The sequence below is a fragment of the Apiospora marii genome (assembly GCF_038362585.1).
Source record: "Apiospora marii strain CBS 49790 chromosome Unknown utg000009l_segment0_segment0, whole genome shotgun sequence".
Taxonomy (NCBI): Eukaryota; Fungi; Ascomycota; class Sordariomycetes; order Amphisphaeriales; family Apiosporaceae; genus Apiospora; species Apiospora marii.
In genome coordinates, this window is record NW_027117381.1 from 4,451,358 (window position 1) to 4,472,627 (window position 21,270).

A 21,270-nucleotide genomic window follows, 5' to 3' on the forward strand; every position below is an offset into this window, starting at 1 on the left:
GCATCGCGTTCAACGTCGTGCAACTGTTGCCGAAGACGATTACTTCAAGTCAATCTGCCGATGGCTATTCGGGGTGACTCTGCTGTCAATCTGAATGCAACCATGTGAGATTCCCATGACTCCAAATGCAGCCGAGCGTCCATGTCGAAGCTGCAGCCCAATCACGCGCGAGCATCCCACAGCCTGCCTTAACAGCGCAACCCCCAATACGCACCTCTTGCAAATAAAAATAAGATGGGGCGTCATCATAGAAAAGAGCGCTCTTGTCCGCTTTGCAAAGCAATTCCTGTTTTGCACTTGTTGATTTCGCCGCCCTCGGGAATCTTTTCCACACCTGCTCATCGATATGGCGAGCAACGACCCAACAATTCCCAGTGTCTGCTATGCCACTTGCAGTGAGTACTATTTACGAATCCCATGGCCACAGTACGATGATATGTCCAGCTAGCCGGCGTGGCTCTAACCTCATTTTTGCTAGACGATGCGCTTCTTGAAGCCCAAAGGCAAGGGAAGACACCTGCCCTCTGTCGGGCGGGCTCTGCTTTCCGCGAAGATGTGCAGAGATGTAACGAATGCATGCAGGATCACAATGCGGCGAATGTCACGGATTCCGTGGCGCTACAGCCTATAGGGTCATACCTCAACTACTGCAACACCAATGGCACTGTCTCGCAGGCGCCAACAGACACAGATACCGTGAGCGTAGAGATCACTACTATAGGGACCAACACCGCTCGCATGGTCACTACCAACGTGATGATTACTACTGAGCTTGGTGGCCACAGCACCGTGTTGACAACACTTGCTACTTACCCCTCGTTCTTCCTAGTTCCCGTTACCACGCTTGTCACCACGGCGGCCACGTTGGTTGATGGGAGGCGTACGGTTTATACCATACCTGCCACCTACTCGGAGTTACCTAAGGCCCTTTTTCAGCGACAGTCCTTCTACTACTACCAGCAATCCCGCTGTTGGAAACACCACGTGTAAGCGAGTTCTACCACCCTAAATGGCGTGGTCCATTCCCAGTTCCTCGGCTAATTCAACCCATTGTGAACACTCCAGCCCCAACCCCACCTCCTCCAGCGGCGGCACAGAGCATGGCATGGGTAGCAGGCCCGGCGGTTGGCGGTGTAGCAGCCATCGTGATCCTTGCTCTGCTGGCGTTTTGGTGGAGGCGCAGGAGGCACCGGCGTGAGCACGGGGCGGCCGATGGAACGACACAAGAGATAGACGGGAAGGAAAAGCCGGAGCTTGCGGGGCCAGAGCCCGGCGTGAACCAGCAGGGCAATACTGCCCGATCTCCACAAGATCTGGAAGCTGGCGGGCCGTACCGCATTGAGGACAACGGCATACAAGAGATTGAGGGGACACAAACATTCAGATCTGGGAATACCGAGGACGCTGCGCGGATTCCCCGGACACCGAATCAATGATGACTATCATGGTTGCCAGTCTAACAGCGCATGTAGGATCGAGTAGCTGTAGTGCCTCTACGCAGATGACATCCAGCTGTTTCTGGATGAAAGGTTTCTTGAGGATCGGGCCATCAGATCAAACGTGTTCAGTGTTCGATGCCACAAGACACTGCTGACGGTACATTCGCAGCTGACAGCGAGACACGGGTGTTTGCATCGAATAGGCCCAATCACATACGAATTGTATACAGGTTGTCTCATTGGTGCGACATTCGACCTGCACTGGGATCCAGACAGAACAGCCAGGCGAAGGCCCGGAGCAAGCCAGCGGCGGTCGTGACCTTGGCCTTTTCTCTCCCGTCTTAACCCCCAAAACATACATTTCATTCTTGCTCGCAACTGCCCTCGTAAGCCACCTCGTTAGCTTTGTCGACTAATCATACGGAAATGAACAGGGCTGCTGTTCTTTGGGTTCTTCTCGTCTTTCCAGTTTCAAGCCGAAGTCAGTCAGCCCAGCCAGAGGATGTTACGATTCCCGCTGTCTGCTACGAGAATTGCAGTAAGTGCCGCCATTACAAATTCATTCTAGTCACCAGGGGATTCTAAATTGCAGGTCATTAGATGATGCGTATCTCGAGGCCCAGAAAGTCGGGACGAGCAACTCGATCCTCTGCCAGGAAGGCTCGAAATTTCTGTCCCTTAAGAACGCATGCAAAGATTGTCTGCGGGATCACAATACTAGTACTGTGTGGATAGAACCTTACCTTGCCTTCTGCGATTCCACCGAGGATGTGACGACAACACCATCGAGGTCAGCTCTCGCTCAAAACCCAACTCGGACAGATACCTCGCTCATCGAAAACACTACTACCGGAACCTCACATGTTACTATTATACCATCCAGGACGGATTCTTCGCTCACCGAAATAACTACTACCCGAACTTCAGATACCACTGTCATCCCATCGAGGTCCACGACGTCCATCCAGCTAGTTTTCACCGAAGTAGAGATCTCCACCGAGATTGGTGGCTATAGCACCGTATTGATGACTCCGGTCACATATCGGTCGTACCCTGGGGACCCAATTACTACCGCTGTGAGCAAGGCAGCTACGTTGGTAGATGGGCGATCGACGGTTTTTACTATATACGCTACATACTTGGGGCTGCCCAAAATTCTCTTTGGTATCAGTTCCTCCACTATTACTAGTAGCAGTAGTCCATGTGAGAGCAATTTATACCACTCCAGATTGTTCGGTTTGTTCGGGGTTACTTGGCTGACCATTTCATACCAGCCACTTCATCAACAATAAGCCAGGCAACAGCAATACCAACCCCAGCCCCTCCCATCCCCGCCTCTACACACAACATGGCATGGGTGGTAGGACCGGTCATCGGCGCTGTGGCTCTGCTCCTCTGGCGGTGGGCTCACCAACGTGTGCTTGGCAGAACGGCCGATGGAACTGCTCGACAGCCAAGGGAAAGGTTCGAGAAGCCCGAGCTTCCTGTGTCGCTGTCTGGCGTGAACCGGCAAGAAATCGACGGAACTTTGCTACAAGAGCTGGAGCACGGCAGACCATATCGCAACGAGGGCGCCGAGGTAAATGAAGCTGGGGGCGCCGGTGTATACGAAGTCGAGGTGGAACAGGTTGCTACTTGGTCATGGCATCGCCAGGCTCGCGCCATGAGCATTTGTGATTCAAAAGTTATCAGAGCGCTTCGGTGCAGTTGACCATCAACCGAGATTTTGCCTGGTTTGATGTTACTATGATATTGTGCCCGCTTGACCGGTCAGTTGATCCAATAGCCATTATTTCAAGTGGGATAAACATTATTACAAAGATACTATACCATATCCAGTACCGACGATACGGCATAATCTGTTGGTAGCAATTCTTTTGACGCCAAGGTGTCATTATCCAAATTTTTCATCGTCAGCATAGATTTCGTGTCCCATTCTCCGTCGAGTGTTTACATGAATCTCCTAAAAAGGATAGTATCCTAGAAGCCCAGTGCCCAAAACGGCGGCTATGTTGTCCTCAGTAGCACTCATCATCGCGAGTGCCCTTCCAAAAGATGGGCCCCCCTTTTTCCTTTTGGTAGCACGGGAAGTAGTCCAGGTAGTCGGCATCCGCCTTCTCGAACTTGGGCCACCTTTCCCTCCTCCCACAGCCCACCAGATCGCCGAGAGAGTCCGCGACGCGCGCCATGAGCACCCCTTCGAGTTCCGTTTTTGCGTTTTTGTCCGCGTGCGCTCGGTGGTACCCCGAATCGTTGACCACCCAAACCGCCCCGGTGGGACTGCCGGTAGTGATTTCCTCTCCGCCCTCCTCGGATCTCTTCATCTCCACCACCAGCTTGAATGGGGTCCTCCTCCAGTACGAGAGCCGTTTCCGCCCCGACGGGTCCGGCGGCAGCAGCTCCCAGGTGGTAGGCCGGTTCGAGGTCCAGATGGTGCCCAGCTGATAACAAGTGATGCCGTCGGCGTCGTGGTGCTCCTTGTTGCCGTAGAAGCATCGCTGCACGCGGATGATGCTCGGGCGGTGCCATACGCGCGGGTAGGTCTCGCGGTCGTTGCGGATCATGAACCGGGGACGGCAGCCCACCTCGCGCGGCTGGAGCGCGTACCAGGCGCCTTCGAGGCAGCCTATGGGGAATCTCTTGTCGCTCTCTTCCCAGCTGCGCATCATCCCCTCGAGCTGCCTGCCGCGCACGTCGCCCCTGTTTTCGATCCAGAAGTCGACGGCTTTGAGGGTCGTCACCAAATTCTGGATGGTGAGATATTGTTCGGGCTTGACTTCGGGTGCTGGTGACGCACTTCGCTCGGCAGGCGGTGACTTGGGCGTTTTGTTCCTTTGCAACACCATGTCGACCAGCCTTCTGCCGAGTGACTTGGGCATGATGCCCGAAGGCGTGTCTTGTTGGTGCGATTTATAAGACATGGCGAGGGCGTGGGTGATCTAATAGTTACCCGAATATTTGTGAGAGATGTGTTGGAAGTGGTAGTATAAATGCTGGTGCTAGCTTGAGGTGGTCATAATATAGAACAGATTGCTATACGCTTCTCCGAAATGACTGGCAACTCTGGGCTCCGAATCAGAATTCAGCCATTGGCGGAAGTTTAAATCAAACCTGGTAACCATGAACTTAATGTTTGACTGTACCATACTCATCAGACAAGACGCTTATGTGATTTCAAAAGATGTTATTATCGGTACCCTTACGAAGGCGCAACGAGCATAGCTCGCCGGAGGATACCCGCGCTGTAACTCTTGGCTTCTAGCCTGTCGCATTTCCGGTACTTGGTCTGGGGAAAAAAGGAAAGTGGCGCATAGTCTTGTTGGTATAATAAAGTTGTGTCAAGCCCTGGGAGTATAAGTTTCCAAATATATGGTTCGTTGACACCTCAAATGTTAAGGAGAATGACTCTCTCCCTAGGGATTCCTGCATCCATTAATCAGCATCACCACACGGAAGATGCCCAGATTTAGATTGTTCCACGAGAATGAGTATACACTCAGGAGCAATCAGCATCAGCGACTTCCTTGCACAGGATAGGGCCGCCCTCTTCCTCCTGGTAGCAGGGATAGAGTTCCACAAAGTCGGCGTCCATGTCCTCAAACTTGGGCCACATGCCCCATTGGCAGGCCATCAGCTGCTCCAGAGAGTCGGCCACGCGGGCTACCTGTATGCCCTCGAGCTTCGTCTTGGCGTGCTTCTGCGCGTCGGGCTTGTCGTAGCCGGTGTAGTTGACTACCCAGACCGGCCCGGTGGGATGGCCGCTGACCGCCCCGTCCTCGGCCTCCTGCAGCTGCACCACCAGCTTGCAGTGGCTATCTGTCCAGGAGGTGACGGCTCGTGGGCCCTGGTTGTTGAGCACTCCGACAGGATCCTGCGACTTGGACATCATGATGGATCCAAGCTGGTAGCACGTAAACCCGTTGGCGAAGTCGTAGTCGTCGTCGTGGTAGTAGCACCATTGGATCCGGATAACGGTGCTGGGGTGGCGCCAAACTTGAGGGTACACGGGGTTGAGGACCATGAAATCGGCGTTGCAAGCCCCTTCGAGGGGCTGCAGCCCGTAGCAGGCATCCCCCAGGCAGCCGAGGGGGAAAAGCGCGCCCGTGTCCTCCCAATGGCGCATCATCTGTGCCAGTCGCTCGCCGATCTCGCCGCCGTTGTCCTGGCAGAAATCGACCGCACCGAGGGCGTCCACCAGGGGGTCGAGGCCAGAGAAGTCCTCGGGCACAATGGCTTCCTTGCCGGGTGCTGAAGAAGACAGCTGTTCTTCTTGGAGTTTCGGTGACTGCGGCTTCGCCCCCAGGGCGGTCAACTGGAATGAGGCCCCTAATGGGTGCAGGGAAACTGGGAGTAATGGGCCAGATGCACGGCTGCTGGAGGACGTGATAGGATTGTCAAGGGGCTCTGGAGGTGGCGTCTTTTGTTCTGGGACTGGAAGCCTGTTCCCGTTTTTCGGTTTTCGCGAGACGAGATTCCTGAGCTATCGACACAACGACCTGGACTTTGAGCCCGGAAGCTTAGTAGAATCGAACATCTCCGTCATCGCAAATGCACCGACAGGCAGACGCGACTAGGCTTTGACTGAGAAAGATGACTTGGGTGATATAGTAGGGGGTGAACTTTCGGAGGGGAGAAGGTTGTTTGTTTCTCCACAGCCAACAAGGTTTGGTCTAAGGTGAGGCCGGGGTATTCGCAAAGCTTAGTGGTCAAGTTTCTGCTCATCGACCCAAGCTAATAGGTCAGCTCGACCAATATCGGCGCCATGTCTAAACGTGAACACCTGTTCTGGGACATCGATCAACCCGCCTTTGCCTACCATAATACCTGAATATATATTCGACCCTTTACGGGAGAATGTTGGCTTACATATGCTTTAAGACTTGCAATGGACAGAGCGTAACGCCATAGTTTGCGACAAGAATCGATTCTAGCACGATAGTACTCGTGCAGTGATTCGGGCACTGTCGGGGGTAATACTTAGGAGTCAACGGCCACCTAAGACGGTTAGAGAGTTAAGAGAGGTACGTATTATTTTCTTTTTATATCTAGCCTCTATTAAATATAAAAAGTTCCTTTTAAGAATAAGCTCTATTTTTGTATTATTTTATATTTTTCTTTTTAGAAATAAGAGAAATTTATAAAGAATATTTTAAGAAAAGAAAAGGAGGTCGACGCAACCCGTGGGAAGCTCGAATTGCCCCTTTGTGAAGCTGGTTATATAAGGGCCACACAGGGGCAAGCACCTGCCGAGACGGGTGGTCACTGGCTCGGGACCTGTCAAACTTCCTCTTGAATGCATCACCTTTGGCGTATTCGGCAGGCCCCCACAAGGTGAATTTGAGCCGGCCCAGGTTGAGGAAACCGCCTCTGCCTCTACTTCTGCTATTCCTACGACCAATTTGCGCTCTGTCCAAGAGCCGTCGCAGGAAGCCCTGGCCGAGGTAATACAGCAACTGGACGGTGCAGACGATCTCAAGCCGGATGGTACAGTGAAATCTCTCCCCAGAAGAGTACGCCGCCTTTCGCGGTTCATGTCTCGGGGTCGCGCAGCAGCTCGTAACGAAGAGAGTCCCGAAGCCGAGGATACCCAAGCAGAGACTGTGCCTCAGGCATTACAAAACCTGTTCGAAGAATGGGAGAGGGAGAGAGAGGGAGAGAGAGGGAGAGAGAGGGGAGAGAGAGGGAGAGAGAGGGAGAGAGAGGGAGAGAGAGGGAGAGAGAGGGGAGAGAGAGGGAGCCCCAAGTCACATTGGTGGTCGACTGGGGGCATCTTCAATCAGAGGCACAACTTGACACAGCCGAGACCCAAAAGTGCAAAAAGACAAAAACATACAACACCGAGGATTCCCAGGTCGTCACCGACCCTAGTACTAATTCGGCTCTCTGCTGCTTATATATGGGAGAGCGGACGGGATCCCTAGTATTCAGCAGGATATGGTCGTATGTAAAAGAACCAGCCATTTTGAGAGGCTATAATCAAAGGACAGTGATGTGTATGTAATAGGCTAGACATTATCCGTGCGGTGCCAACCGAACGCCGGCATCTATGAGCAAGCAGACGACCATGGCATCCAAGCAGGGTCCATATGTGAGCAGTGCCAGGACTTGACTGAGACATTTTAATGTGGTTGGTTACACGATGCACTAAGATCTCATGCGCATTATCACCGAAGATGTTGTGGCATGTAAAAGCTTCGTTACATTGAAGATCGCCCCTTAGACTAGCGGCAGCATGATGCTCCAATGGGATATGTCTGGTGAGGCTTTGTTATTTTTAGCTGAGCCATCTGTAATGAGACTTATCATCATGACCAATACAGGCCTTCGTATTGCAAGACCAAAGCCCAGCTAGCGCGGCTTACCGTCCCGAGTATGCATGGGTGGTCATGAGTAATCGCCATGTAGAATCCGACTTGAAGCTCTCCTTCACACGGTCTGGGGGTAAGCTGCGCACAAATTGCAAGCTTGGGACCAAGGACTAGCAAAGTCCTTCGTCGAAGAATCGAATACGAGATGCAACCTGCCATCCGAGGATGAGTCCCTGTGCCGGCTTGGTGGCAAGCAAGAGTTACCAGATAGGGGGGTCATGGAGCGAGTGGCGCAATGGCACGAGGGGATCAATAAGACTGGTAGTGCAGGTGATGACAACACCAGCTGGGGACTGGAGAGGAGTGCTATAAAAGGGGTGGCACTCGGTCAGTGGTAGAATGGTTGATCACGCCAGCATTACAACACATCTCCAGCACAGTAACAGGCATTCCTCAACAGCTCGTTCAATCACTAAACCAGAGCCAAGCCGACACCATGAAGACTGCCACTGCCCTCGCTCTCGTCTCCGCCGTTTCCGGCGCCGTCATCGAACCTCGCCAAACCCCCGCGACGGAGTTCGATGTGACCGACTTCTCGGCCAGCTGCCAGCCGCACAGCGTGCTCTGCTTGTAAGCCCACCCAGTGTCTTCCCCTCCCCTCCCTCTCAACCAACTTCCCTTTCCTACTTCTAACGCCGGGCAATCCCCAAACCAACAGCTTCAGCTTCAAAGTGGCAGCGGCCGCGGCGGCAACGACCTGCAGCGCCACGGTGCAGGGCCCGGACATGCTGCCTACGGTGGGGCTGAGGAGCTGCGACGACCCGCGATTCAGCTGGGCGTTCGAGCCCGCCGCCGACGGCGCAGGGCACACCGTCGCCGTCGACTGGGAGTGGACGCCGGGCTCCAACCAGACGGGGACTCACCTCGTGCCGGCCGCGGACGTGGTGCGCGAGAACCACGGCAGCGTCGTCACCGAGCGCTACGTCGGGCCGGCGGCCTTCGTCATCAGTCCCTTGCAGCAGCAACAGCAGTAGCCCGCCCCCCTATTTCTTATTCCTTCATCGTACTTATAAGAGACGCCCAGGCAGTGTGAGCGCGCGCCGGAGATGCCGGTGGCAGGAAGTATGGGACTTGGGATTAGGGAGGGGGGAGGGCCGGGAGATGGGAGCAGGGATACTCTCTCGACGTTCTTGACAGATCGTGCCAATTGATTTCCATTCGCTTCGACGCTGCAAAGCCCCCCGAAAATGTCTCGTCGCATTGGTGTTGCGATATGCGTGGCTTGTGACTAGAGCGCCTTACATGGTCCTTACCGTCTCACCGCTATTGTCTTTCATGTCATAGAAATCGAGAAAGAGATATGACTTGGATGCTGAACAGCAGCGGAAAGGAATGAATGCGAACACGGCAAGTTGGTCCCAGTCTCAGCTCAGGACGCGTCTCCTGGCTATGGAACGCGCGGGTTGCCGTTCAGCAATCTGTCTTCGTATGGATCTCTAGGAAAGTGAAAAGTCAATAGGCGTCGGTGGTTGAAGTCGAGGTAAGGCCAAGACGAGCACGTGCGACTGAAACAGACGAGAGGCAGTGAACATGGGGAAGGAAACTCTATCACGGGTTGAAACTTGAAACCTTCCCAATCCGTGGGTTAATCATCAGCGTGTGGCCGTCGGAAGCCGCATCTCGACGCTGATTGATGGATCTGGCAGCAGTCAGCGCAAACCTTCGTATGTACGTTCGTCGTTGTTGTCCGGATGACCACCTATGAGATGGGAAGCCTTGCACCTAATCGTCGTGCCGGACCCAACAAGTAGATATTCTCATTTCCATGCCGCTCGACGATGTGACATAACAGTTGTGCTATCCAATTGCTTCAGACTTGATTGCAGCGAAGCCCCGCTCACACCAGAGATGGGCCCCAATCCGTCAGAATAAAGGGTCCCCCCCTCTCTACCTGAAAGGAAAGGAACTTGGAAGTTGGGGGGCAGTAGCGGTACATGGCTGATGGCTGCATGCACGCTGTTTGAGAGCCCTGGGCTACGGGCAGAAGTCGTTGGCCTGCCGGGTACCTTAGCTGCTACAATACCAGCCTGCTAGCTTTGGTAGTTTTTAGAAGAAAGGGGAAAAGGGAAGGACCCCTGTCGGCAGTGCCTTTAGCATGCACCGACAGTCCGAGCAGCAATTGATGTCAATTCCCCTCCTTTTCCCTCTCGCTGCTTTCCCAGGGCGGAAATTGCGCCATGACCCAGCAGCAGGTCATCCGTGGGACCAGGGTCGCGATATGGACGGCATTGGGCTGGCATCAACATTTGTCGGGACTTGGGCCGTGAGAGCTCAACGAGTAGGCAGGCGATGATGTCGAGTTTTGGCTGGTTGCAGTGAGCGATCACTCTATCTGTTGAAGTCAATTGCATCAACCGCCGGTTCACCGCCTTCAATTGATTGACCTCCCTCACCTGAACCTCTAAAAGGTGGAAGATGTACATGTGCCTGTAGTGCTACTGCGGCTAGCTTGGCATGTCGGCAGCGAATCAGAGCCCGGCAAAAGGGTGTTTTGTGCAGTTGAATTGCCGCTTCCAGCCTCTGCTGCTGTACATCGTCCAGCCCTCTTTTATTTTTTTCCTCCTGTCACCCTGCCGTGATTTTTTTTAATTGTCGCACCGCGCACTGCTGGCCTGTCCACTGTCACTCTACCGCAGTACTCTACCCTCGCTGCCGGTGGGGTGGTCTGGGCTTGGCGGCTGGACTCCCATGCTCGCTTCCCCACTCTGTCGATTCAACGATTTGTACCTTGTCTGCAGAAGAGAAGAGGCAAGCGAATTGACGAGACAGGACAGCCAGCCAGCCAGCCAGAAAGACACGACGCATGCGAATTGATTGACAGGCAAGCCGACAGATTCGGAAGTGGTCCCCTCTTCTTTTGCCTCGCTCGTTCGTTCCCCTCGAATTCGCATTGACAAATTGGACTGGCAATTGGGCATACGGCCATTGGCATCCATGTTCGCTTTGTTGACTTGACTTGCTTGATTGCCTGCTGCTGCTAGACCTCGAATTGAATAACTGGAATACATCATATCCCACAGCACCTTGACAATCAACTACAAGACTTCGAATTCGGCTAAATCTCCCTACTTGCCCCCTCCAGCAAACAAAAAACTACAGCACCGGCCGGCAAGCTGCGACAAAAACTCCCCTACAACCCTGTCCGTCCAGCACTTGGAGCACTGGTGGCCTCCACTTTCTCTCTGCCCTGTCGTCTACCTGTACTTTACCTGGACCTACCCGCTACCCTTGCTGGAGAACGAGCCCTCGTTTTTCTCGGGCCTGCCTTTGCGACATCGCCAACCACCACCACCAACACCCCCCATCCTGCTGGCCGGCGCTGTCTGCAGATGATATGATCTCGCCCGCTCTCAATTAGTCCATCGCTATTCCCTTTACGACTAGCAGATACGACCCAGCATTCGTTACTGAGTATTTCTCGGCCGCCGCACGCACACCCACACGCACACCCACACGCCCCTCCATCCAGCCGTGCTCGACCAAATCCTGCTCGATCCTCGCCACGCCTCGTCTCGTCCTGACCTGCCGACCGCCCTTCAGCCCTTCGGCCGCCAGTTCGCCAGTCCGCCACACTATCGAGCGTCCCAGACAGAGACGCCATATCATGTCCGAACCAACGGAGCCCGTCGTTGCCCAAGATGCACCCTCCAGGCCCCCCAAGATCGAGGTGCCCTCGGTGGCCGTCGAACAGAGCATAGAGAAGCCCAAGCCCTCTCCCGCGCTGGTCTCTCCGGCGCTGGCGTCGCCCAGACCGGGTATGCAATCGCGCAAGTCCGGCATGAACGGCCCGCTCTACATGCAGACCGCCAACAACAAAGTCATTATTCGGAGAGTCAAGCGGAAAGGCGACGGCCCCATGAAGAATCTGGCCCGTTGGCTGCTGGATAACCAAACAGGTACGTACGTTCGGGTGTTTTGCGCTTTTGTCTCCAAGGGAGAGAGAGAGGGAGGAAGGGAGGAAGGGAGGAAGGGAACTCAGAGCTACCCCACCCCCTCTCCCTCCTTTGACAGCTGTTGCAGCTCGGTTGCTTCAGCCTCAAGCAGCATACCTATCGACAGCCCTGGCGTCGAGTGGTACCGCAGTAGCCTCGTTGCTCCCATCTCACCTCAGATTGCGCGCCGCCAAACCAGACACGGACAGCTGGGCTAACTTGAACTGTCCACACCCACGCAGGCTTCTCCTTCAACCTCATCGCCCTCCTCTTCCTGACGCACTTCTGCCTGCCCAAGGCCCGCGCCTTCACGTCCAAGTTCTTCACCATCTCGCACTACAACGACGCGACGGGCCGGTACGCCGTGGGCGAAAATGACTACTACTTTATCGTGTTCTGCATGGTGCTGTTCACCGGCCTCCGCGCGGGCGTCATGGAGCACATCCTGGCCCCCTTGGCCAAGCTGTGGGGGATATCCAAGAAGAAGGAAATCACCCGATTCTCCGAACAGGCCTGGCTGCTGGTCTACTACTTTGTCTTCTGGCCCCTGGGCTGGGTGAGTACCTCCAAATCCGACCTTCCTCGGGTTCTTCACCAGAGAGCACCTGCTAACGCGACAGCCAGTACATCTACTCCACCTCGCCCTACTACCTGAACATGCAGGAGCTCTTCACCAACTGGCCCATCCGGGAGCTGAGCGGCCTGTCCAAGGCCTACTTCCTGGCGCAGTGGGCGTTCTGGCTGCAGCAAGTCCTGGTCATCAACATTGAGGAGCGCCGCAAGGACCACTGGCAGATGCTGACCCACCACTTCGTCACCATCGCCCTCATCTCGTGCGCCTACTACTACCACCAGACTCGGGTCGGCAACCTGATCCTCGTCCTGATGGACTTGGTCGACATTTTCCTGCCGGTGAGTAATGGTGTACCCTATTTGCCTACCTTTGCGCCCCTAAACTGTGCTGACGATATGTCCCACAGCTCGCCAAGTGCTTCAAGTATCTCGGATTCACCACGACGCCCGATGTCTTGTTCGGCGTCTTCATGGTGGCGTGGTTCATGTCGCGCCACGTCTTCTACGGCATGGCTTGCTGGAGTGTCTACACGGACATCCCCAAGCAAATTCCCATCCCCTGCTTCAAGGGCACCGACGACAACCTCATTGGGCCGTTCGAGGCACCGGAAGGATGGTCGCACCTGCTGGAACCCTTCCGCGACCCCTCGGGCACGGTGTGCTTCACCAACAACATCCGGTGGGGCTTCTTGGGGTGCCTCTTGTTCCTGCAGGTCATCACGATCGCCTGGTTCATCACCATCATCCAGGTCGCGATCCGCGTGCTCAAGGGCGGTGCTGCCGACGACGTTCGCAGCGACGGCGAGGGCGAGGAGGAGGAAGAAGAGGAGTACGAATACGAGGAGGCCCAGCCCTTTGAAGAAGAGGTGGGCGTCGAGGCGATTGACCTCAAGAACTGGGAGCGCAGGACCGGCGTCAAGCGGGCCTCGTCGTCCTCGGGCGTCAGCCTGCCCGGACACAGCGACCGGAAAGAACTGCTTGGCCGCATTGGGTGCGAGAAGCAAGTGGAATAAAGGTCTTTCTATCTTCTCTTTGGCTTTTCGAACAAGCAAGCCACATCCGCTTTTGATGGGGCAGATTCGGCCATGGGCTGGGAGAGTTATCTGTCCCTCAGCACGCGACTCTGTCCATCATAGTTCATGGCTGCCCTGGTGGGTGGAGACCTCGAGGCTTCGATGTTCCGAGCTTTCCAGCAGGTTAAAAAAAAGTTTTGTGCGGCAATTTTTCCAAGTCAGTCTCGCAGGTGACACTGGGCACGACTGGGCACGACTGGGCACGACTGGGCATCAGCACCTGGTGTGCGTTGCGTGCGACGGCAGCAAAAAGGCAAAAACAAAAAAGAAAAGCGCTGTTGGCCCATTTATCCATCCATCAGTGCGGTATATAGATTTCCGGAATTCAGTATCATACCCCCTTTTTCTGCGTTAACCTTGTTTCCGAAGCTGGGTCTCGTTTTTGACTCTGCTAGTTGGTGATGTTCAGGCTTACTTACTTACCAGCCTCAGCAGGTCCCGTGGAGTGACCACATCTCCGGAACGGGAGTAAGTGAGGTGTTACTCCAATGGCTCCCATTCAACTAGCTCTTCTCCGTCCCCGGCCTGCGCAAACTCTCTCTCTCTCTTTTGCGCTACGGATGACATTGATAGCTCGCAGAAACCCAAAAATGGCTTCTTATCTTCCCCTCTACCAATCGGAGAAAGGTGCAGAGTTCTGCGTCGAGAACAGCTCAAAAGGGCGCATTTATTCCCTCCCTTGACTGATTGCCATAGCTCGGTAAATATTCATTCATCTCTCTCCCCTTTTTTTCTCTTCCCACACACACCACACACACTACAGATAGTGTTGGTCCTCCCTGTCACAGTGGACTAAAACACGTTTGTCCCTACACCGATTGAATCTAGCCAACCCTTGCGGCTCTCGACAACCGTAGGTTAGTTAGTCACTACCTAGCATTGGTTCTGCTGTCCAACATGGAGGGAACGACATCTTCTCAGTCGCCATCGCAGCAGTCGCAGCAGTCGCGGCTCGGGTGGTTCGCCGATAAGCTGTTGAAGCCTCTTGCAGCCCCGACAGCAGATGAGCTGGCCGCCGACCAAGCCGCGTTGACCCAGCGCCTGACCGGACGGGCCCACAAGGCCGAGAAGAAGGCCCAGAAGTACCGGCGCGAACTCGTCGAGCTGCATCAGGCCGTCGAGGACCTTCTCGATAGCCTGAGCGATGATCATGACATCCACGTGGCGCCGCGGACGCTGCCGTCGGCGGTCGAGGGCGTCGAGTACAAGCTCGACGGCCTAGAGTCCGTCATCAATGGCGCGGCCGAGCAGGAGCAGCAGACTCTCAAGGCGTTGCGCGACGCTGTTGAGAAAATGGGCATCGAGGTGGTGGAGCGGCGGGAGCTCGACTTGACGCGGCCTCGGTTTGATGACGGTGACGACGACGACGACGACGACGAAAGTGAGCTCGGGGAGGGCAGCGACGACGGCGAGTGCGAGTGCAGCGGCGAGGGTGAAGACGAAACCGCCTTGTACGAGAGCAACACCGTCTTCGAGCTCCGCAACGCCCGCCTCGAGCAGCAGGAGCTCGAGAACACGGCCCAGGCCCACGAGATCGAGGAATGGCAGAAGCTCCACGCCCAGCTGAGCAACGATAACCGCCAGCTCCATGACGACTACTGGGAGCTGCGCGACGAGCAGTTCAACCTTCAGGAAGAGCTCCACTCGTTCCGCGAAGTGAACGAGAAGCTGGCCGAGGCCGCGAACCAGCACGACAAGCAGCGGGAGCAGGCCCAGCAGACCATCGAGGACCTCCGGGCCCGCCTCGACGCCGCCCAGGCCGAGCGCGCCCGCAACGTCGAATGCTACAAGCGCATCCGGGCCGAGTACGACACGTACGGCGCCACCATGAAGGACCAGGTCGCCACCCTGCGCACCGCCCTGGCCGCCGGCCACCGGCGCGAGGACCTGGCCGAACAGGCCAAGCTGGACGCCGAGGGCCGGGCCGGCATCGTCATGACGCAGCTGGGGGAGCTGCAGCAACAGATGGTCGTCGCCGGCTACGAGCTCCAGGAGCACCGGGACTTCAAGCGGTTCGCGGGCGACTGCGAGACCCGCCTTCGCCAGCAGACTTCCGCGCTGCAAGAGCAGGTGGGCGCCCGGACCGACCAGCTGGCCGAGGCCCGCCGGGAGCTGAGCCAGCTCAAGCAGAAGACGACGGAGCTCGAGAACCAGGCCGAGCGGGACCGGCAGCACCACATCGTCTGCGAGCAGGAGGTGGCGTCCATCGTGCAGCAGCTCCGCAACAAGGACGCCCGGCTCAAGGCGTGCCGCGAGCTGGCGGCGGAGCTGCGGCAGGAGAAGCTGGCCGCCGTCGACCAGCTGGCCGAGCAGACGCGCGGGCACGAGCGGGCCCTCGCCGCGCTGCGCCAGGAGCTGGCCGACGAGCGCGCCGCCCGCGAGGCCCTCGAGTCGGAGCGGGCCCGGCACCACGCGGTGGTCCGTCGCATGCTGCAGTACCTGGGGGGCCGCCTGGTCAAGGCCGACCAGAGCGTCGCCCTGCTGAGCTGGGCCGTCGAGGAGCTGCGCGACGGCAACGAGGCTCGCGTCCGCACCCTCGAGGGGCAGATCGACTACCTCCGCTGGAGACAGACGGGGACCTATGCCGAGAGGGCCCAGCAGCAGCAGCAGCAGGGCGAGGGCGACCAAGAGGAAGAGGAGGACGACGAAGAGCTTGCTGCTGCCTCGCTTCTGGTGGGTCGCGGGGACGACGAGGAGGAGGAGAGCAGCATGCCCTCCGCTGACCCTTTCGCCCGGCCTTGCAGGCAGCCACAAGGGCCTGCTGTCCCGGCCTGCCCTTGGACTTCGGCCGACTTAGGTGAGGACGAGGACGAGGAAGAGAGCGAGGAGGACGAGCTCGACTTCATCAGCGTGCCTGAGCTGAGCAAGGATGAGGAGGACGGCGACAGTGACAGTGACGAGTCCTTCTCGCTGCCGTCCCGGCCTGTTACCCCGGGGCCCGAGTTCGTCTAGATCATCCACCGGTGATATCCAGTCCGTACTGGCTCTGAGGATAATGGCACACGAAAAGGAAGAAAAGGAAATGGATATGGATATCCCGGCTCATTATCTGATGTGAACTGCTGGGCGGGGGTGTTGAGGGGGCGGACATGGTTTGTGGCAGATGACCAGTTGGAATGGTGCTCGCTCAAGGCACCACCAGACCTAGGGAAAGACTGCCATGTCATTCATTTGCTTTCTTTTTTTATATCTTAATTGCTAATACTTAATACACCGTTGAAACCCCATTACCAGTGCTCTCGGCCAGTATTATGTGAAACTACGCGTTGCATCGTCGGTCGGCCGCAAGTGAACAGTGCCATGAAGATGCTCAAGGGGCACCGTCCTGGGGAGTCCGAGCAGCTTCCTGACAGCTTACAGGCTTGCTACATGCACTTCCTGGGTTCGAGTAAGCCGTCTATGCTGGCAGATCAAAGAGAGTTGAGCTCATGTGGTATGAATCCTTTGGCGGAATGCGATATAGGATGAAGCTCCGATTGGGCATCACCACCGGCACCGTCTGTCTTGCATATCATGTGGCGTCTATCATGAACCCGTTCTTTGCCTAGATAAGTAGCAGTTGCGTTCCTAGACGCGCCGTTCCCATCCCACGTCAGCTGGTGGCTTGCAGCTGGGTCAGACTTCTTTGGGCATGTTCGGCACCGAGCATCACATCACCGGCCTGGACAGGTGGTAAATCAAGTAGAGTGGTCGGTAGCCGTCGTCTTAGAGTGGAGCGCCCGGCCAAGTCGTGTCCTACCCCTGAATTGGTTCGACCAGACTCAACTTATGGTATCCCCTTCCCCATCCCGAACCCCTCCATCCAGGAGAGGGGGAACCGAAGAAACAACAGCTAGTATAATCCTCCATAAGCCGCGATTCTTTCACCAATCAGACGATGAATCTCGCAGTTCATGCCCGATAACAGTTACAGGCTTGGTGGTGTAGTTGGTTATCACGTCAGTCTAACACACTGAAGGTCCTGGGATCGAGCCCCAGCCGAGTCATAAGCTTCTCTTTTTGCCCTTCTCATGGCCAATCAGTTTTCAATAGCTTTCGCATATATCCATTTCATGCCGCTGCTTTCTCGACGGAGGGCAGCTCCGGGCGTGGTTTACGGTGTGCGGATTGGCAGCGATTCAGCCATGCGCACGTATTCCCGCATCGCCAATCGCATGGATCTGCCGGCGACGGATTCCTGGCTCGAGTCGTACGTTGGAGCTGCGGGGGCCGCAAACACACAACGTGCCCCCCATGCGGTTACGACATGCGGTATAGGCAGCGTCGCACTCGACCCTTAGCTCATCCCCTCGTGCAGTAGCCCCAGTGTAATCATCCAAGGGCGGTCTCGCAGCGCGCAGGACGACAATGGCGCGCTGCTGCACGCCGATCCCGAAAGAGTCGCGGGTTCCAGCAGCTCCTCCATTTTCAGTGTCCGCCAATTGTGGGATGGCGGGGGTTTCCAGTCAGGGTCGTGCCAAGCGGTGTAATCGTAATCGCCATCGGCGCATCTCTTTGCTCTAAACACACCTACACTTGGCCATGGGACCCGGCCTATATAGCCAAGCCGGGTGCCCACTGCGATTGCTGGCACGACATTGCCCACGTGCACTTCACCAGCCAAGACTTTCTCTAGTAATTACCCCAGGAATCTCTCAAGATGGCCTCGCTTCCCCCCGGAGAATGCTGCGCCCGCGCTGTCCTGCATGAGTAAGTGGTCGTATTTCACTGTCACTGGTAGCACCATGTGTGTGCGTATGTGATACTGACTTCCACAGGGGCACCCCCACCGGCCAGACGGTCAAGGTCGGCGCCTACGAGGGCTACCTGGCCGTGCCCGAGGCGGCCAAGGCGCGCGCCGACAACGCCGCCATCCTCTACCTGCCCGACATTTTCAGCCTGTCGCAGAACGCCAAGCTGATCGCGGACCAGTACGCGGCCGCCGGCTACCTGACGCTCATCGTCGACGTCATGAACGGCGACGCCCTGCCCCTCGACTTCAACCCCGCCGGCTTCGACTTCCCCAAGTTCCTCGCCGGCGGCTCCACCGGCGACAACCCCCACACCCCCGAGGCCGTCGACGCCGTCGTCCAGGCTGGTATTAAGTATCTGAAGGAGGAGAAGAAGGTGACCAAGCTGGGGTCCGTCGGCTACTGCTTCGGGGCCAAGTACGTCGCCCGCGCCTTCCCCGCCGTGCAGTGCGGCTACATGGCGCACCCGTCGTGGGTGAGCGAGGAGGAGCTCAAGGCCTTCAAGGCGCCCCTGTCCATCGCGGCGGCCGAGGACGACTTCATCTTCCCGACGGAGCTGCGCCACAAGTCCGAGGAGATCCTCAAGACGGTCGGCCAGCCCTGGCAGATCAACGTCTACAGCGGCGTCCAGCACGGCTTCGCCACCCGCTGCGACCTCAGCGTCAAGGCCCAGAAGTGGGCCAAGGAGCAGGCCTTTTTCCAGGCCGTCGCCTGGTTCAACGCCTGGCTGTAGAAACTAGGCTATCTACTGAGAGTTGCGGGTAGTTGTCACTAGAACTTATGAATAAACTACGTGCTGTTTCTCCGTACATAATATCATCTCATTTCACATGTGAGCCCGTGTTATGAATGAACCACTAGTAAACATCTTCAGGAACAGAAAAGTGCAAGACAGCCACATCCAAATCCGATCACGCCTCCCACGGCTGCTTGCGCCAGGCTGCCAAGTCGCGCCGCTTCTGCTCCTCGGTGCAGATGGTCACCGTGGTCGAGACCGTCTGTTCGACCACCACGCCATTGCACTGAGACTTTTCCGTCGGGGACCGTTTGCGGGAAAAGGACCGGGTTCTGTCCTTGTCGATGCTGTGCTTATTGCCGCCGTCAATGACCACGGTGGCCTCCCCCTGGCCGGGCATGAAGCTCAAGTTCCCGTTCCCGTTCCCGAGAACGCCACTCGTCGTCGTGGCGCTGGCGGTACCGATGGTGGTGCCCGAGGGGTTCGTCGTCGGGGTGTTGTTAATCATCTCCTCCTGGCTCTCGGATCGTCCAATCTGGGTGAGGCCCAGCTGCGTCAGGCTGTAAGGGTCCTTGGGTCGCTTAATCCGGTGCATGGTGGCCGATCCGAAAGTGAGCTTGTGCCCCCCCTCGCCCGTGTTGCCGCTGCTGCCGCCGCCCTTGGGCTTGCGCCGTGCTGACGACTCATCCCGGCTGCCGTCGCCGCTGCCGTACGCCGTCCGCCAGAACTGCCGGCCGAACAGGGGGTACACCATGGGCGCCTGCGTCACCACCACGGCCACAAAGTCCTCGCGGATGGACCACAGCGCGCCGGCGCTTTCCTGGTCGAGCTGGTGGTTTCAAGGGCCAGTAAAATTCTCGGGGGTTGGTCGTCGAGGGAAGGAAGGGAAAAACCTACCACGAAGATGGAGATGATTCGCAGAATGGCGGCCACCATCGTGAAGGCTCCGAGACTGAAGAGGAAGACGAGGCCGATTTTGCGGACCGTGTTGGTTCGCATTTTGGCCAGGACCTATTGGTGTCCAGTCAGCATTCCAGGTTGGGGGTGCGAGTTACGGATGCAAGGGAGCAATGCATACCGGAATGGGCAGGCTCAAGATGCAGGTATCCGTCAGCAGGTTGAGACTCATGATGGTCACGAAGACCCAGGGGTTCTGCGGCACACAGAGGGCTGGTAGCCATCAATTATGTTAGCTACAGAATGAGTAGAAAATAAACGAAGAAAGACGGGACGGTTAGGCAACGCACGTCCGGGGTTCGGCAGGATCTGCCAGTGCTTCGAGACGGGCACGCAGGTGGTGTAGATGGTCAGCACGCCGGCGAGGAAGGTGGCGCCGATGGCGGCCATGAGCGGGAGGATCAGCGTCTCGGACCAGAGCCCGCGCACGAGGCGGCGGTAGAAGAAGGCCATGCAGAGCTTGAGCGTCCAGACGGTGCTCAGGTACAGCGTCTCGCCCACCAGGAACAGCTTGGACCCGTACTCGTACGCGGCGTATTCGGATTTCGGGAGGCGCCGGCGGGCCTCCGGGGTGAGCTGGGACGTGTGCTTGCCGCCGGCGTCGAGGATGAAGACGTGGCCGACGACGGAGACGGCCGTGTAGCTCATCTAGGCGGAGGAGGGTTTCGTGTAAGTCTCGTTCTACCGGAAAGGAATCACTCGGGGTTGATCACTCACCCACGCAAATATGACCAGAAAGTCGTCGGGCTGCAGGCCCCGGAAGCCCACCAGCTTGATGCGCACGAACAGGCGGGCGGTGATGAGGCAGCTGCCCACGGCGTACAGGCACCAGATCTCGGTGATAGCGGCATGGATGGCATGCATCACGGCCGCCATGGCTTGGGCTGCCGCGTCCATGACCATGGTTGGTCGCTAAGCTGCCTCAACGTCGGTTCGCGGGTAGCAATGGTTGCTTCTGTTGAAGTGCTAGGAAGCACTTCTAGAAGAGGATGGAACAAAGGCACGTCCCATGGTAAAAGTAATACTTGATCAAGAGACATGGGACTCTGACGGGCGGGGGTCACAGATAGAGGTAATATAATCATTCTTGTTTCCCGGTAGATGCAACGCTGATTGCTGCAAGACATCCAGTCTCCACCACCAAGGGTACGAAGTCGTTTCAAAGGGAGCGATAATCGCTTAAAGCCCTGCTGCCCTGTCTGTCCAGGTGTGTAGTCGCATATTGCTATTTTTACTGCTTACGATATGCCAAGGGTCCTGCCATGGATGTTGACTCCTGCACAGACCGGTTGGCCATATGATAGTCAGTCGTACGGACTGTTGGAGTCCTCGTCCACCCGCCATTGCATGTTGGGCCGTACGGTGGTACCCAGATAGATGGGTTTTGGATGGGATGGCATACTGCATCAAATAGCCTCCAACCGTTCCCAGCCAAGTGTAACGCACGAGGCGGTGCCTGAGG

The 21,270-nt window shown here is 56.7% G+C and overlaps 8 protein-coding genes across 8 annotated transcripts; 5 read left to right on the forward strand and 3 right to left on the reverse strand.

Annotated features, from left to right (window-relative positions):
* Positions 1–346: 346 nt before the first annotated feature.
* PG985_013004 (uncharacterized protein) lies at positions 347–1,436 on the forward strand (the record flags this gene model as incomplete). The annotated part of the gene is made up of 3 exons (XM_066832770.1): positions 347–395; positions 449–880; positions 961–1,436. The coding sequence occupies 3 exons, from the start codon at positions 347–349 to the stop codon at positions 1,434–1,436; spliced, it is 957 nt and encodes a 318-aa protein (XP_066680820.1).
* A 2,021-nt stretch (positions 1,437–3,457) lies between these two features.
* PG985_013005 (uncharacterized protein) lies at positions 3,458–4,360 on the reverse strand (the record flags this gene model as incomplete). Its single annotated transcript, XM_066832771.1, has 1 exon — positions 3,458–4,360. One exon carries the CDS (start codon positions 4,358–4,360, stop codon positions 3,458–3,460), a length of 903 nt encoding a protein of 300 aa, XP_066680821.1.
* A 575-nt stretch (positions 4,361–4,935) lies between these two features.
* Positions 4,936–5,973, reverse strand: PG985_013006 (uncharacterized protein; the record flags this gene model as incomplete). The annotated part of the gene is made up of 2 exons (XM_066832772.1): positions 4,936–5,878; positions 5,936–5,973. 2 exons carry the CDS (start codon positions 5,971–5,973, stop codon positions 4,936–4,938), a joined length of 981 nt encoding a protein of 326 aa, XP_066680822.1.
* Positions 5,974–8,243: 2,270 nt separating this feature from the next.
* PG985_013007 (uncharacterized protein) lies at positions 8,244–8,781 on the forward strand (the record flags this gene model as incomplete). The annotated part of the gene is made up of 2 exons (XM_066832773.1): positions 8,244–8,377; positions 8,466–8,781. 2 exons carry the CDS (start codon positions 8,244–8,246, stop codon positions 8,779–8,781), a joined length of 450 nt encoding a protein of 149 aa, XP_066680823.1.
* Positions 8,782–11,411: 2,630 nt separating this feature from the next.
* Positions 11,412–13,325, forward strand: PG985_013008 (uncharacterized protein; the record flags this gene model as incomplete). The annotated part of the gene is made up of 4 exons (XM_066832774.1): positions 11,412–11,703; positions 11,982–12,295; positions 12,364–12,651; positions 12,720–13,325. The coding sequence occupies 4 exons, from the start codon at positions 11,412–11,414 to the stop codon at positions 13,323–13,325; spliced, it is 1,500 nt and encodes a 499-aa protein (XP_066680824.1).
* Positions 13,326–14,282: 957 nt separating this feature from the next.
* On the forward strand, positions 14,283–16,337 carry PG985_013009 (uncharacterized protein; the record flags this gene model as incomplete). Its single annotated transcript, XM_066832775.1, has 1 exon — positions 14,283–16,337. One exon carries the CDS (start codon positions 14,283–14,285, stop codon positions 16,335–16,337), a length of 2,055 nt encoding a protein of 684 aa, XP_066680825.1.
* Positions 16,338–18,024: 1,687 nt separating this feature from the next.
* On the forward strand, positions 18,025–18,848 carry PG985_013010 (uncharacterized protein; the record flags this gene model as incomplete). The annotated part of the gene is made up of 2 exons (XM_066832776.1): positions 18,025–18,074; positions 18,143–18,848. 2 exons carry the CDS (start codon positions 18,025–18,027, stop codon positions 18,846–18,848), a joined length of 756 nt encoding a protein of 251 aa, XP_066680826.1.
* Positions 18,849–19,026: 178 nt separating this feature from the next.
* On the reverse strand, positions 19,027–20,711 carry PG985_013011 (uncharacterized protein; the record flags this gene model as incomplete). The annotated part of the gene is made up of 5 exons (XM_066832777.1): positions 19,027–19,680; positions 19,749–19,862; positions 19,930–20,021; positions 20,099–20,456; positions 20,526–20,711. 5 exons carry the CDS (start codon positions 20,709–20,711, stop codon positions 19,027–19,029), a joined length of 1,404 nt encoding a protein of 467 aa, XP_066680827.1.
* Positions 20,712–21,270: the final 559 nt, after the last annotated feature.